The sequence below is a fragment of the Chinchilla lanigera genome, unplaced genomic scaffold (genome assembly GCF_000276665.1).
Source record: "Chinchilla lanigera isolate Chin_1 unplaced genomic scaffold, ChiLan1.0 scaffold00021, whole genome shotgun sequence".
Classification (NCBI taxonomy): domain Eukaryota; kingdom Metazoa; phylum Chordata; class Mammalia; order Rodentia; family Chinchillidae; genus Chinchilla; species Chinchilla lanigera.
The window spans coordinates 6839460-6856866 of record NW_004955422.1 but is presented as its reverse complement, the minus strand read 5'-3'; the positions used below and the strand labels follow the sequence as shown (position 1 = coordinate 6856866).

The following is a 17407-nucleotide window of genomic DNA, read 5'->3' as shown; positions in this document are numbered from 1 at the left end:
GGACATGTTGAGAGGAGTTGGAGAGACCCAGGTATTAGCCAAGTATGAAAAGTAAGTTTTAAACAGAAAAAGATGTTGAAGAATGTTTATAAACCAGTTTTGATGTTTTCCTAAACAATCTGCATACCATAACCATCAATCATGAGGAAGTACACATACATACGTGCATACACATGCACACACATACACAAACATGCACACACACACACACACACACACACACAGTGGGTTTCTTATGTTTCATTGAAAACGGCATAATTTTAGTGCACGTTTCAGGATACAGCCACCCATTTGCCTTGACATAGCATAAACAGATCAGAAGACGTGACTGTGTTTTGATGTAGGAGTATACCAGATGTGTAAACCATCATACAGGATTTTTGCTGATCCAACTAAATCCACAGTATGTATATCTCCGACAAGTCAGGTCCGCTACTGATGGTGAATACAGACACACAGTTAATCAAAAAGTATCTAGAATTCACTTCAGTTTTCTTCAAATAGGATTTTTATACTCTTCGGTCCTTCCCCTCCAAATCTTTTCTCAGAAGAATTTCTAATTGTACCATCAAAATCAGTCTGGCTAAGTTAATTTATCATCAATACATTTTTTAAAAATGTGTTCATTAGAACTACTATAATCTGCTTGTGATCTCAATCATACGCTTTAGATTCTGAGCTATTTTGGTGCAAATTCCTCTTTTATTCTATTTAGCATAATTTACCTAACAGCTCAGTCACTGCTGACAGACAAGAGGACTTTCATGCTGTGACCAACTTTCTAAGAATTATAAGGTCAAAATGAAACAGATTTAGAGTCTGTAAACAGAATTCGGTGAGCACAAACCAACCAGAAAAGGAGAAAAAGGATAAGTCCCTTTCTCTCTTAGTTTATAGCGCTCTTTGTACTAGCTCTTGCTTGCCCTTGTAGATATTCCTGGAGCGGTGTGTGTGTGTGTGTGTGTGTGTGTGTGTGTGTGATCTGCAGTTCAGGAACACAGTATTAAATATATGCAATAATGAATAAATCCACAAATGACAGTTAACGTGTTCTTTCTGATTGCCTGTGTCCATCTCAGTATAAAAGCAAATGCAAATTATGTATCTAACAAGGGCAAGTAGAAGAAGGAAAAAAAAAAAAACCCAAAGAATGGGCAATCAAGAAATAGAAGCAAAAGTATTGTGTGTTCTCATTCATTTGCTATCCCCACCTCACATTTCTCTGACCTACTTTGGTAGTAATGATTGATTTTTCACACCTGGAGGCCACAAAACCCTAGCATGTGGTCCAGCCTGCAGAATTAAATGTGCGTATCCACACTGTTCGTCCATTAGGGGCTGAAGATTTCTTCAGTTTAGTCGATTCTTATTTCATCACCAAGGTGTCAGGTTTCAAGACCAGTGATAAGACATACATATTTCACTACACAGAAAAAAGACAGATGCCACACACATCATGTATTTAAATATTAGTAAAGTGCTGAGATCTACCACCAAAAGATCCCAGTTTTACTTGGAAGCTAATATGTGTTCTCCTATCTAAATCTTCTCCTACTTCCTTCAAAATATCCCTTAATGAATTATGTTAACATTGTATTAACGTTGCTGTCTCCAGCTGTTTCCTGGAACTGGAAACATTTATGCTTCTCCTGAAGGGGAAAGGGTGCCCCAACATGTCAGAAATATACTAGCCCATTCTACAGGTGTGGGTACAGTGTTTGTTTTGGTGGTGTTTGGAAGGGGGGTGTTTTTGAACAGATAAGTAAAACATTATTTAGATTTTCTTAACCTACTCCTTTACCTTAGGATCAGGTTGCTGGTCTTTTTTTCTCAATTAAACCAATTTATGGACTTCTAGTAATTCTGAATAAATTTGGATGTGATGGGTCTGTAAGAAAATGAATTTAACACTGGGATTGCTGAAATGGACTAACTTTGGTGACCTTGGAAAAAAAACATTTCTGACTTCTGGTATGTATCCATCTAGCCTTCAGAGTAAATTGACACACATACCTCCTTATAGTTTAGGAATCTGCATTTGGAAAATTAAATGAATGAAAACTAGCATGGCAGGAGGTTTATGTAATATAATGACCTGACATTTTGAAATGTCAGAGTTTCAATACACCACTTATCCACCTAACAGTTAAATGAGAGGTGACCTCTAATAAAAAAAAAACAGGGGTTATTTCTTTAATCATTTTTAAAATAGATTGAGAATTATTCAAGGGTAGGAACCAGGCCTTATTTGTGTACCCACAATACCAAAATTAGTGTTTTGTACATAGTAAGTCTTCCATAGTTATTGTTGAACTAAATTTCTAACACGCAGAACCAAACATTGTTTTCTGACTGTAGATAATTTAGAAAATTTTCACCTTTTGGGGTCACATTTCATCTAGCCAGTGAGTTTTTATTTAGAAGACAGTAAATAAATTATACTAATATTTTCTTTCAAGTGGAATTGAATTTACTTCACAAAATCACTATTTTTGAATCTATGTATTCTACAGAGGATAATCCTAATGAGAAGGGAAAAATACCACAGCATCCTTTAATATTGATCTGAAACTCAAGTCAGTTAGTGAAGCAGAACCCAGTAGAGATGGACACTGTCTAAAGAATACTGTAGTATTTTCTTTGTTAGAATGGAGGAGATCTAATCACCATACTACAAATGAGTTGTGTCCAGGTACAGAAAAACCAACAATATTTTATTTATAATCATATTTTAAGCTTTTGAACTACAAATTCTGGTTCTAGAGTTGTTTAAAAGTCATGGGTTTTATCGATGTTCAAATGTGAATTAATCTGTTCTTTGCTTTTTTTTTCTTTCATAGAATGGTCCTCCTTATAAATACAGCACAGGTCATTACATGAAAAATATAAGATCTTGCATTTCCTCATTCTTTCTTAAAAATCTATTTCTAATATTGCATTCCCCATTGGACTACTTCATAAAGGCATGAAGGAAAAAGAAAGAAAAGAATAAAGACAGAAAGAGATTGAGAGAATGGACTGGGACCTCACCACTAGAATTCACCATAAAAATCTCAAAGTGTAACAGAATTCTTACAAAATTTCCTAGACCAGTTCTTTAGGGAGTTGAGATCTATGAAAAATATGGCAATCAGGGAAGGGAGGGATGAGATGGGGGAAAATAGTAAATAAGTGCAGCAAGAACAGGTTCTGAGGAATACACATAATTTTGTCTGCTTTAGATCACAATAGAATTTTTAATAAATAAATTTCTTTTCTTTTTTTTGTAAAGACACTTTTTTGAAACAGTAGATTTAGCCCAGTCATTTGTGTCATTTTTAATAAATTGTCTGTTTTTGATTGTTTGTTTTCTGTAACTGTGAATGTTTTAGATTTGAGTCTCTTGTACATTGTCTTTAGAGTTCATTCGGATCAATAACGGTTCATGCACTGAACTGTGTATTGAATTTATTGTGTTAACTGTTGTTGTGTGGTTGAAGGGAGATTTGTAAGAGTTATAGTGATTGAGGTGCTCATGCTCTATAGCAGGCATGGGCAGGTGGCTTTCCATGGGCGTGTCCCCTGTGATCTCATCATCCACATTAATGATTTCAACAGTCCTTGTTGGAGCATGATGGTTTTGCCGATGGTGCTGCTTCCTCATCTTATAGAAAATGACCAGCATCACTGCAGCCATAAGTGTGATGGCCACAAAACACCCAATGATGATTTTGGTGGTTTTCATGACCTCATCAATTCCTGGGATCCCACTGTTGATATCAGTCACTGGGATGGTGAATGTCTTTTCTGTTGACCTTGTGCTCTGTGGCGTGAGAGAGGTGGTCACATTGGTCGTTTCCCAGTCAATCACTGGAGTGGGGCCCACATTGTTATCTGTGGTCCGTGCTTCATCCTGAGAAGGTTCCATAGTCTCTACTGTGACAGTTGAAAAGTAAGAGAAAGGAGTAGTAGTTGCTGCGGTAACATTCAGGGTGGCTGAAGCAGTAGTATTTCCAACAGAATTACTCACCATACACGTGTACATGCCCGTATCTTGCACGGTTACATTCGTAAAATTTAATGTACCATCGCTGAGCACAGCTATCCGTACCTTGTAAGCCCCGTGTGTCATGACTGTCCCATTTGGAGTAATCCAAGATACAGATGTCAGGGATGTGGAAGCTCGACATTTCAGCTCAGCCGCCATGCCTTCAGTGACATTCAGGTCTGCAGGAGGCTCCACAATGACTGGGGCATAGCATGTGAAGTAATTCTGGTCAAGCTCCCCAATGTACCTCCCTTTCAGACTGGGAGGAGTGTTACACCGGGCACAACAAGCTGTGTTGGAGGGAGCCATGTCTTTTATCCACCAACTGAGCCACAGTATGTCACAGTTACAGTTCCAAGGGTTGTGATGCAAGTGTATCCTCTCTAGATGATGCAAGGGTGTGAAGAGGTCATGAGGCAGTAATGTTAGATTGTTGTGAGCCAGGTTGATCTCCACCAGTGACTGAAGGTTATCAAAGGCATTTCGTTCAATCACTTGAATCTGGGATTGTATCATCCAGAGTTTTTGAAGGTGCATCAACCCCTGAAAAGAGCCAGGCCTGATTGCAGACAAATGATTCCCAGAAAGATCTAGTTCATCCAGTTTGATAAGTGGTGTGAGGTTAGGGATTTCCCGGAGGTTGCACATGGCAAGGTTCAAATACCTCAAGTTCGAGAGACCTTCAAAGGCACCTTCTGAGATGTATGAAAGCCTTTTCAATTCCCCTAAGTCCAGTCGACGCAAAGAAGGGATTCTGTTAAAAGCATAAGAAGGGATGCTTTCAATGGGGTTGTTTCGCAACCAGAGCTCCTTCAGTTTAGACAAATATACAAAAGCTCCATTGGGGATGGTAGTAAGACGATTGTCAAATAGTTCCAGAGTATTGAGGTTGGCCAGACCATTGAAGGCCCCAATTTCAATGGTTCTAATATGATTCCGACTCAGTTGAAGGATTTCCAAGTGCCTCAAGTGCTTGAAGCTGTTTACTTTGATGATCTGGATTTGGTTCTCATGAAGGTTCAACAGGCGCGTGTTGGTGGAGATGCCATCTGGAACCTCACGTAGGTTTTTCCGAACGCAAATCACCTTGCTGAACTGGTTGCTGCAGGAACACACCGAAGGGCACGTTTGAGCCCGCACCAGACCAGCCACCACGAGCAGTTGAAGAGCCAGCAGCACCACAAGCAGGGGGTCAAATAGGGCCCTGTTAAACCTAGGACCTATCATTATCTGCTGTGGATGTAAGGTCATCTTGTTCAACATTCATAATTTATCTGGTGCTGGTCCTTCTGGAGTTCAAACTGTCTGAAAAATAATAAAAGCAAGAGAAGAGTATTAGATCTTTCTCCAAATGTCTTTCTGGAGTAATATCAGTGATGTACATTATCAGCGAAAGCCATTATTTGTCAGACTAAAAGAGACAATTCCAATATCTGTGACTGAGCTACATGGCCATTTATTGAAAAAAAAATGTTCCTGTCATACAAATTAGCAGCTATCTCAGTTTGTATTCCATCATATCTGTAATCACAAAGAATTGCACCAATGAGGCAGAGGGTCCTAATGTATTTACCAAGTGTCACCCAAATCCATGAGCACATATGAGATGAACTTCACTATTTGTTTCAGAATCCACACCAGACTGAAAAAGCTCAGAAAACAGAACTTTGTGGATGCACCTAAAAAACTAAAAGCTCTTTCACAAAATTAGTAATGGCTGACATTTCATTGAACATTATTGCATGTGCCAAGCACCATAGCCTGCAGAATTCACACACAGTCTTGTTCAGTAATGACCACATAATGTGCAGGACCCAGTGCAAAGTAAAAGTGTGAAATGACTTGCTATATTTAAGAATTTAAAATCAGTGACAGAGGAAGAGTCACCAATAAGAGCTCTTCTTAACATGGGTTGCTTCACAAATGCAAGTGCATCCCCACAGAGCCGCCTGTGATCTTTCTTAATGCTCATAGCTCTCCTCTAGTACAGGAACGATCATTTACCAAACTATCATTGGCCAAAGCTTTCTTTTCAAGAAGAAGAAATGCAATCATAGAAAAAGGAGCGTGCAAGCATCTGTATGGTTAGCAAGCACAGAGGCAGAGCTCAGAGATGATAGCTCGCCAAATTAGTCCCCAGAGCACTGTGATTTCAAACCCTCCATGGAAATCTTGCTGTAAGAACAAAGGTAAAGGCAAAGTACTTTTCACAATTAATTTCTTTAAAATATCTTTCCTCAGGGAGTGACCTCAGTTGTAAGCGCTGGCATCTTAATTTCTGGTACCTGTGAAGAGGTCCTGAAACAGAAACATGCATATCTGCACGTAAACATCTATAAATTAACACACACAAAATTCATTACAATACATCCAACAGCTACCTCTAGGCAGACAGGTCACATATTAAATCATCTCTCAAGAAATGCAATTTTCTTATTCAGAAAAATAGTACAATAAGACAAATAGGCTTCGTGTCCCCAGTTTTACTGATTTTAAGTAGATTTGTACACAGGAAATAAAGTAACTAATATGCGCCATCATTTTCAGCACAAGGAGGACTTCCTAAGGAGCAAGTGGTACCTAAAATATTTCCCACTCAACTGACTTATCATTGACTGGACTCCTATGCAATAACTTTCCTTCATGTCAGTCTAAATCTTTTATCTCAATATGCAGAGTCTTGTCTAAGAATCTTTTGGCAAGAATAAGAAGGGAATTTGATAGTAGGTAGCTTACCACATTGTGACAAAAATGTACTAATTTAGTACTGGTTTTGTCATGCTAGTCAACTTAAATATCCTTTCTGTGATTCAATCACATCTCCTCTTTTGGAAAATGGGAATGACAGTATGACACACTTCTTAGAATTGTGAGGATGAAATTAGTTAAGGCAGGTAGGGAGTTTAAATAATGCCTTCCATGTTGCCAGTATTCAGTAAATGTGAGATGTTCTTCTTATTATTGTTAATCTGTTTTTGTTGTTTCTCTTAGATAGACATGTTAAGCACTGGGTGTATAAAGATGAAAAATAGAATCCTTGTCCCTGAGGGAATTTTAATTCAAAAGATGAGACAGATAGCAAACAGATGAAGTGCAATAATGCATGCTCATTGAAATGAAACAAGACCATATTGGTACAAAAGTACTAATGTCAGAGTAAATTAATATGTGCTGGAAAATTAGGAAGGTATGGCTTAAAAAAGAGTGAGCTGATGTAGATTTTGTAAGAATCAGTGAAGAAAGGAAAGGAAGGAGTCGTAGGTAGAGGTATCAACCTGAACCAGTACAAGGACATGCGAAAGACACTAGTGTATCAAGGGAACAGTGGCTATTTCCTGTAACAGGAAAATAGGACTGGAAAAGAGATTAGGACAGGAAGCTGGGATGCAGTTGGCACTAGACCATTGATGTGTGGTTATGTTAAATTTAAGAATCCTGATTTCATCTTGCATGAAATTGGTTGTTTTTAAAAGAATGCCACTTTCAGCTTTATTTTCAGGGAATGAGTCTGGGTTGTCACAAATGAAAATTTTGGAAAAAACTAGTAGCAAGAGCAAGTGGTAGGAAGATCTTTCATTTGTTCCCAATGACCCTTGGGGAGAAGACAATATCAAAAAAGGGCCACTTTCACAGTCATAACTTCCATGTCTAAAATTGAGGACTTGAAAAAAAAAAAAAGAGTTAGCTTCTCTTTAGGATATAACCCTCCCTGGCTCTGAGATCACCAGTATAAATTAGCATTTGCAAATAGCTGCACTTATATAACATGCAAGATTGCAAGGCGGCTCTTTCTAATAATAGGAGCTGTCCTTCTCAAGAAAAGCAGCTGTCATTAGCAATCCTTAAACACATACTCATGTTCACAAGTATTCTGAAGGGAACATTAATCTCAAGAAGGTGATGTTTCAAGTTCTATATTGTTTTGTAGAAAAGATGCTTATTTCGGTGTCTTCCTGTGCTAGCAAAGAAACTTAACGAATAGGGTCTGAGTTACTGCTCACCTTCTTGGCCTCCTCATGTGTACCTCCTTGCTATCCCTGCTCTATCATGACTGTTCACACCTTCTGGTACTCTGGGCAGCTTCTTCTTGGCTTTTCTCCTCCACTAGCCTGAAAACAGACCACAAGGGCCATGTCTGATGGTCCCCTCTTAGTCTTCTGCCTACAAAGCCTTCCATAAAATGGGTAGTAAGTAAGATGACCACTCAGAAGGGCTGAAGAGTTAATGCCTAATTATAGTTCCTTGCATATGTACACAGTGACATGTTCTAAATGTTTAGTGATGCTTTACATCTTCTGGTATTTTGATATCTGGGACTTTACTGACCCCAAAGAGGCAGCCACTTCCAGCACTACTCTTGTCCCTAGAAATAGTAAAAGATTTGCCTACCAGCATGACTTTCCCATGCAAACCAACCAATCCAACACCAATATCCAACTCATATACTTTACCAAGTTCTCACAGGGTCTTCACATTCAAGTTAGCACCCCACCATTTGGAGTATCCCACGACAAGGTACCCGGCAGCAAAAGGCAGCCCTGCTATCCTAGATTCTGCCAAAACTTCAATCTTGGCTTCACTTATAAGCCACAATAGAGGCTCTTTTCCTTCTTTCCTCTGGTCTTTCTTTCTCCTGATAATCCATGACATGGCCTCTCCTTGGTATGCTGCCTCTCCCCTTGAGAAGCATGGGTAGGAAACATTCCTTCACTCTCATCCTTTCTGGACCTGCTGGCCTCAACATACCTGAATACTAAGGAAATCTTAAGTGTGAATGTCACTAAACAACAAAGTCTGAGTAATTACATTAATTCTGTGACTGGGCTTTATGGGCTTATCCCATGTCACATTCATACTGTGACAAAACCTGTTGGATTGAAAATTATCTGTCACTGTAAATTTATGTTTATTTTTATTTATTATTTTGTTTTTTTGAGACAGGGTCTCACTGTGCACTTCAGGCTGGCCTTGAGCTCACTTTGCAGCCCAGGCTGGTCTCGAATTCACAGTGATCGTCCTGCCTCAGCCTCCTGAGTGCTGGGATTATATGTGTGTGCACCGTGCCAGGCCGTCATTGTAAATTTAAACATGGCTTTGAAAAGCTATTGTAGGTTTCTATTTTTAGTAAGAATCTAAATTTCCAGTGATCATCACCATGGAAAAGTTCTCATTTGTGTGACTTAAACATAGTTGTACATATGTATTTCCCCCCAAGACACACACTTCTTAAGTCCATGAGGCATAAGAAATGCTTAGAAATTCCCTGATGCACAAAGTATAATTAATGATTTTAGAGTTGGGGTCCCAGGACCCTGCTCTGCCTTCCTTCTCCTGTCTCTCACACAATGGCCCTCACTAGAATCTTAATTTCTCCAGCAATATCCACTGAAATAATTGGCAGAATGGAATTGGCAAAGAAATGAAGAACATCAGTCTTTACTCTGCCATTTGTTGCTTTTCCCTGTTTAAAATATGGTACAAGAAGGGCAGCCATACACAGTGGTCCAGAGAGAAGGCTAAGACGTGAAACTTCCTCACGCATACCTTCCACATCATACTGCGCTCACATCTCAGGGTTTCTAAAATTCAGAAGGTGACTCCTCCTCTGTGTATTTTACTTTCCCTTTCATGGATAGGACAACAACATTGCACTCCATTCAAAGATTTTGATAAGACTCCTACATAATATATGTAGTTAGTATCTCATAATAATCAAAGTACCATATTTAGTACATATGAAAAATAAAGTGATGGTTATTTAGGTTTTTTCTTCAATAATATGGGAGCAACAATGATACCTTTTATTCAATGCTGTGGTACAACAAACTACTATGATCAGGAATGTACTAGGATTAAACATATGCAAATATGATATACTATTATTACTTACACTGTGCACCTGTCTCCTCTTTTTCTAACCTCAGATCTAGTTGTATTTTCTACTTCTTGCTTACTTCAAGGTCTTTGTGCTGCTGCAATTAATGAGATCTCCAATAAATCAGTCATAAGTAATGATTTATGAATTACAGCCAGTTCAAAGCTAATTTATAACCTACAGCAAGTACTTGGCACATGGCACTGAATCACATAGACTATTATCAACAAAAGGATTTCTACTTTGAAATGTAAGTTTTGTTACTTTACATCAAAAGCCATGCTTCAGCATCTCTTTCGTACAATGTTTTTGTTACATCAAAAGGAAATCAATTTAAAGGTATGCACTGTTCGTTCCAATGCCATCTGACAGCATTTACTCACAAATGGATCTGTGTGGGCTTTGAATTAAACTATTATACTGTTATCCTTGTCCCAGAGGATGTCTTGACTTTGTCAGTGGGCCTTTCTTCCATCTCAATCCATGCTTCAGTGCCCTGATTGCCCGGGGAGAGACCCAGGGGGAGCTGCATGGGCAGAAGTTAGCTAATGGAGATGCTCTCATTAATACCATATTGTCGCTGGCTCAGCACCGGCTGTCTAGACATTAGAAGTAGTTTGGAAGAGAAGTGAAAGCAGATGAATTCAGTTACACAACCACTCACTCCTTCACACACATATGTCTTCAGTGGTCCCCCAAAAACATGGGGAATCAAGAACGCTGGCCCTATAATCCACTGAGACTGGAAATCACACTTCCCCAACAGCATGACTTGGCTGTTTGACTAACACCATTAGCTTCTCTTTCTTCTTCTGGGGCTCTCCTGCTGTAGCAAATGATTTCCTTGAATCCCACAGGAAATTCCCCAGAGATCCATCAAATATTTCCTAGAAATCTTCCACATAGTTCTGCACTCTGCCATACATCCAGTCTGTCACCTCACCAATCCTGTATTGCTTTCTTAATCTTATGCAATGTTAATTGGCTTCCCACACTGAAAAAAAAAATCTTAAAAAGCAAATATCCCCTTTTGAGTAAATTATGACCATATCCTCACTGCTAAACTCACAAGCATTGCCAAATGTACAAGGTAAGGTTTACCTTTATCACAGTAACTCAGAGGATGTATCTATAACACTGTAGTGGTATGCTTTTCACATTGCTAAGGATGATTATTCATTTAATATGTAATGGACCTTAAAGAAAAGCTCAGCTCTCTCGTACACATTTGGTGACTATGCAACATCCTGTTCTTTTATATTTTTGATGATAATTTTATTTGGGAAATACACAACTCTAAAATAACCACACTATATTTTTGGTTCAAGGAGAGGGTCATTCAGAACTGATGCATGGATAATGTAAGCTAGGTGTAGGCAACACTATCCACACAGGGCCAGATAGTAAATATTTTAGGCTCTGGGGACCATAATGTATCTTATGCCAGTTAACAGTATACATTCTGCTATTGTAGCCGCTATAAACAAAATGCACATAGACAGAGATAGCTGTGCTCCAATTAAAGTATTTATGGGCACAAAAATTTAAATTTCATATATTGTCACACCTTTCAAAATATTTTTTTCTTTTCTTTTCCTCAGCCATTTAAACATTCAAAAACATTCTTAACTTGCAGAGCACACAAAGCAGGTGGCAGGCCAACTTATAGAGCATCATTTGCTGGGCTGTCACCTAAGCAGACACTGGTAGTTACATTTATGTTGTTCAAAACCAGTTAAATCTGGGCATGGAGCACAGCTTAGCCAAAGAGATATAAAAAGAGGTTGGCTGAGGAGATTCTAAGGAATTTTCTTTCTCTCATAGAGAAGAATAAAATCTTGAGGGAAGCACGGATGTTTTATTCCATTTCTGGATATTGGTGAGAGTTTAAGACACCTACAGTTGTTGTAGCCATCTTATAGCCAAGAGGTGAACCAGGCTGAGTGTTGTGCTTTGTGTCTGCATGTCCTCTCAAAGCCTCATGCAGTCATGGGGCAGCTTCTATAGTTTATGATTGATTCATGGTCCAGTGCTGGGATTATGGGTGTGAGTGCTACACCCGCCCTGGGGCAGGTAGTTTGCATACAATGTAAGGGAGGGAAAGAGGCTTGCTCTCTGCCACTCCTCCCTTTTGCTCTTGTTGCTTTTGCTCTTCTGCCACTGTGAACTGCTGCCCTCTGCCATGTGCCACTTTGCCTTGGAGCCAGCCACATATGGACTAAATTCTCCACAAACTGTGAGCTAAATAAACTTTTCCTTCCTTAATTCTGGGCATCAGGTATTTCGTTTCAGCAATGAGAGAAAAGTAACCAAGACACTGAGCTAATGTGCCAAGGTAGGAAAACTAGCAAATGAAAACATTTTACATTCTTGACATTTGGTAAGCAGTTGAATTGATGAATTTTATAACTGTAAATGATTTTTATTATGAAGACTTTTTTTGTGTGTTTTTTTTTTCTGGTTATGTACATCCCAACCATACACTGATCTCTTCCTCTCTTCCTCTTTGCCTCATTTCTTTCTTTATTTCTTTCTCTTCTTCCTTCCCTTCTTCCCTCCCTTCCTCCTTCTCTCTATCCCTCAATTTTCTAAGGCAACAGCAAAGAAAAGATAAGACAATGAAAATATCCTGATCCTTTACAGTGTGGGCCTTACACCATTATAAATCTGGAATCTTCCAAAGAAAACAAATTAAACGAAGGGAACATGATTTATTATAAGACATGTGCTGAGACTATTTCCTTCATGCTCAGAATAATTTCTACTATGAAATCATTTTTCTCAGTATCTCTCTGGATTTTAAAGAATCCTCAAAAAGGATCAAAGTGGAACTCCCAATACCCAGGACAGGCTGGGCCCTGGGCCTACTGGTGCACACAGGCCCTTGGCGGGCAGACCAACTGGAACCCTGAGACCCAGGACAGCAGGCTCCAGGCATGGGGAGTAATCAGCAAGAACAGTAATGTGAAGTGTCTGAAGCAGCAGCGAAGAGCCAGCAGCTGGGATCTGGAGAAGCCAGAAGACCAAGTCCAAAACCCTACATCCAGATGCCAAGATCCGCTCCATACCCAGCGCAATTCCCATGATAAACTTGGCTGGAGCACACAGCACACTTCTGCAATCTCACATGGACTCTGACACAGGACTGTAAACACCAGAAGTATTTTACTATTTTTAGTCTCCCTTTTCTGTCTGATTGGAAGTCATCTTATTTTGTCTTGTATTTTGTGGTTATCTTTGTTTTTGTGGGGATTTTTTTTCTCCCTTTCTCAGCTCGGCATTTTCTTTCTTTTCTTCTTCTCTTCCTTTCTTTTCCATTCTCTTTATCTTTCTATTTTCTTTTTTTCATTGTATAGGTTTCCTACCTACCTTTTTTGTTCTATTTATCCTCTTTCTCTTTTTCCTCAACTACTTTTTAAATTTAAACTTTCAAGTGAGTAAACCTTGTCTCTTTCCTTTCTGATTACTCCTTTACATTCTATTTCATTCTAACTCCTCAAGTTTCCCAAAACTCAGGTAATCATCCTTTGACCATCAGCCTTGAGTCTACTATATTTGACCTCATTTATCACTTTAACCTGTCTTGAAGACATAGGTGTAGGTAGACAGTTCATGAATAAAACTCAAACTGCAGCAAGAAATACTCCAAAGAATCTACAACTTGGATTTCATCTTATTAAAAGGCTTTTGCATATCAAAAGAAATCATCGATAGAGTAAAAGGACAACCCATAGAGTGGGAAAATATTTTAACCAAGAATACCTCAGATAAAGAATTTATATTTAGAACATATAGGGAATTGAAAAAAATCAGATACCCCAAATTCAAAGACTCAATCCAAAAATGGGCATCTGAGATGAATATGCACTTCTCAGATGAGGAAATATAAATAGCAAATAAATGTATGAAAAATGTTCAACATCACTGGTCATTTGAGAGATGCAAATTAAAACAACACTGAGATTGCATCTTACCCCAGAAATAATGGCTATAATCAAGAAATCAATCAATAACAAATGCTGGGTAGGCTGTGGAGGAAAAGAAACCCTTCTCCACTGCTGGTGTGAGTGTAGACTGTGGAAATCACTGTGGAGATTCCTAAAAATCTAGGATTAGAGGCCCCATTCAACCCAACTATTCCCTTCCTGGGTATTTTCTCAGAAGAATTAAAAACATCATACTGCAGTGATATATGTGCATCTGTGTTTATAGCAGCACAATTTGTAATAGCTAAATCTTGGAAACAATCCAAATGCCCATCCAATGAGGAATGGATAAAAAGGATGTGGTATATATATATAATGGAGTACTACTTAGCTATAAAGAAGGATAAGCTTGAGTCTTTTATAGGTGAATGAATGCAACTTGAGTCTTGCATGTGTAAACATCATATTGTATCCCTTGTGTAAGAAGGTGAAAGAGTAAATAAGATCCACAAAGTAAAATAGATATTGTGAAACAGGAAGAAACTGTTCAAAAGGAAAGAGGGGCTGGGCTGGAGGAAGGAGAAAAGAAGTAAGGGAAAAGGAAAAACAATGCACACACACACAATAGTTAAGAGAGCTATACTACTAATTTCTATTAGTTCATTGCAAAGAAAGATTTGTGCTTATACCATCTGATCAATATTTCATGCCTATATCTTGTAATCTGAGTAACTATTTTGAAGATAACAATAAGCAATGTACTAATCATTGTTACTCTTCTAATAAATTTTATTTAATGTTGTATCATTGTTTCTTCTCTTTAAAATTATATATATATATATATGGAACAAAGTATATAACACCATAAGAAAGTGTAATTGTCTTCAAATCAATTTTTTAAAATCAAATATTTCCTAATATAGAGCACCTTTTCCATTTTAAAGCCAATCTCACAAATCTGTAGATTGTTCTCTACACTCCATTCAGAAAGAGTTAATTCTGCAGGTTTTCAGGATGCAGAAAAGTTTTATAAAGATGCCCAGGGCTCACCCACTAGGTAAATGCAATAGAAATGCAACAACATTTAATGGTTGTTACTCAGGAACTCAACCTGTCAAGTCAACGGGCAGGTCTTAGTCTAAACATACTTATTTTGTGAAGATTTTTAGAATGATTGGATTTAAAAAATTGAGAGTTAAGGGGGAAATTTTGCCTGTGAATTTTCATTTCTTTAGAAGTCTTATAGGAGAAGAATGTATTTTCTGTGACTGGAATTATCAGCATTACAATATTATTAAATGAGGAAAAAAATGTTACAGAGAACTATTCATTTAAAATAGAAGAAAAGTCCACATATTAACAGTCAACTTGTTACAAGACTCTGGAAGATATAGTAAGGATTATAAAAAGGCTAAAATGATCCTGCCTTCTGGAATTTCATATTATTTGATATTATATATCTATAATCAAATACATCCAATTATTTATATGTATATGTGTATATATATATATATATATATATATGCATGCATCCAATTTAGTGTATGCAACATTTAATGCTATAAAACATGGTTACAAGTAAATGTAGGGATAGCTAATCTTAAAACTTTCAAAGAGGATTTGGGATTTTACGTGGCTCTTTAGGAGACTACAGATTTGCACAGAGGCAGGGAAATGGTAGAGGAAATAAGCTGTTACTCATAGGAGCAGAGGAGAAATGCAAAGTTAAAAAAAAAAAAAGAAACTAGCTTAAGTGGAAAGTGAGGAGTGACTGACCACAGAATTTCAAAGTTATACTGGCCCAACTCAGGGTCACAGCATACCTGGTAGAAAAGTTTGATTGATTCAATAAAGACAATGAGGCTGAATCTTGAGGGTCTTAAGCAGGGAAAGAAATTATGTAAGCATGGGTTTAGGAAACTTCTGCGTTTGTGCATGATATAAATTTGAGAGATAGAATGGATTGATAAAAATCAAGTAACAATAACCAACACCCATAATATTATTTTAAAACTGAATGGAAAATATGATTTCCAACCCGACGTATTATCTGACTACTGTAACACGTATAGATTCAAATTAATCTACTCTGATAAATTTTTTTAGCAGAAAATACCAACAAAGGCTTATCTGCTCTTTATGGTCATTTCATAAAAATATTGATGTGAACAAAGGATGCAGGTAGGTACTATTGTGGAAACTGGGATTTTCAAATAGGGAAGGCAGTATCTCTGAAATTCTGCTTATTTCTATAAAATTGCACACACAAAAAGGACAGCAAGAATTAAGTTTGGGTTCCTTCTCCAACCTGGAATAATGCCGAAGCAGAGAAAGGCTGTCCGATACACACCAGCAGAATTAGTGGAACAAAAACCAGATTTAGAGACTAATGAATTCTGTTGGCGAGTTGTCTGAACATTACAAATTGTTGTCGCTGGTAACCTGGCCTCCTCTGAGCCACGACTTGCTTCATGGCAGTGATGATAACAATGAACAGATGTTATAAAGACTGCATAAATTAAAGTGCATAGCATACACTGAAAGCAAATCCCCACATATACACCTGCACCTCCATAAATGCTTCTATTATACATCTAGTTGCTAAAGACAAAAATGTTAAGACTCTTTCTTGACTCTTTTTCTGTATTCGCATCTAGCACAACACCAATCTTCTAGTGGTGCTGCTGAAACATTACCTGAATCCTTCTGTACCCCTGTTTTCCTTTCTCAAATAAGCCATCTTCATTTCTAATTTGAAACACTCAAATATCCTCTTATTAGCCTCTCTATTTTCATAACTGCTTTATCACAATTAATTCTTCCTACAACTTTTAAATTTTTTAAAACATCATGCCATTCTTCATTTGAAATACCGGTAGCACTATGACCTGTTAGGACACAATTCAAAGTACGTAAGTCTCCTACATATGATAGGACCACTGCCTACCTCTTCCAACATTTGACTTTTGTTAATCTTCTTTTTTTTTTTTTAACCTTACTGATATTTCTTCATTCCTCAAATGCTTTGGAGTTATACATGCATTATGACCTTTATAGTAGGATTCCCACTTCCTGTAATACATAGCTTTTGACTTCTTCATGGTAGATTTACCTTGTCAGAGAGGATCCTCTTTAAATGTTACTTTCTCGGAAAGTTGATTTTTATTACTAAAATAATTCTTCCATCATAGTTTCACATTACTACACTTAATTTTCATTAATATGTGGAACTGTGTGCTATTTTTCTTACCAGCTCAGGTAGTTATTTCTTACTTTTTGCTGCACTTTTGCAGAATGTTAATTTCCATCGACTAGGTGGAAGTTTATCTACTGTAGTCAGTGATATTTCCCTAAAAATATCCTCATCAAATTGTAAACTTTGTTGATGACCCATGTGATTTCATATTTCCTAACTGAACCCTAGCTCCTAGTAGAGTCCCATTTACACAGTAAGAATTTCATCAATTTCTGCAATGATGTTTGTTCAGGTTGTATTTATTTTCACTGAAGTCTTTCCTACAAAGAAAAGCTGGGGAGGACAGAACAATTTGTCCCCTCTCCTTTTTCTCCTTTTTACTT

At 37.7% G+C, this 17407-nt stretch overlaps 1 protein-coding gene across 5 annotated transcripts in view; it reads right to left on the bottom strand.

Moving 5' to 3' along the window:
• Positions 1-2693: 2693 nt before the first annotated feature.
• Lrrc4c (leucine rich repeat containing 4C) overlaps positions 2694-17407 on the bottom strand; it is a 1216524-nt gene continuing 1201810 nt past the window's right edge. For 4 of the 5 annotated variants that reach the window (XM_005384094.2, XM_005384095.2, XM_005384093.2 and 1 more), the window contains one exon: positions 2694-5332. In XM_005384094.2, coding sequence (XP_005384151.1) covers positions 3368-5290 — 1923 coding nt within the window. In that variant the 5' untranslated portion in view covers positions 5291-5332 and the 3' untranslated portion in view covers positions 2694-3367. Of the gene's footprint in view, positions 5333-5600; positions 6121-17407 lie in introns of those variants that run through there. The other variant, XM_013514327.1, reaches the window with a different exon arrangement.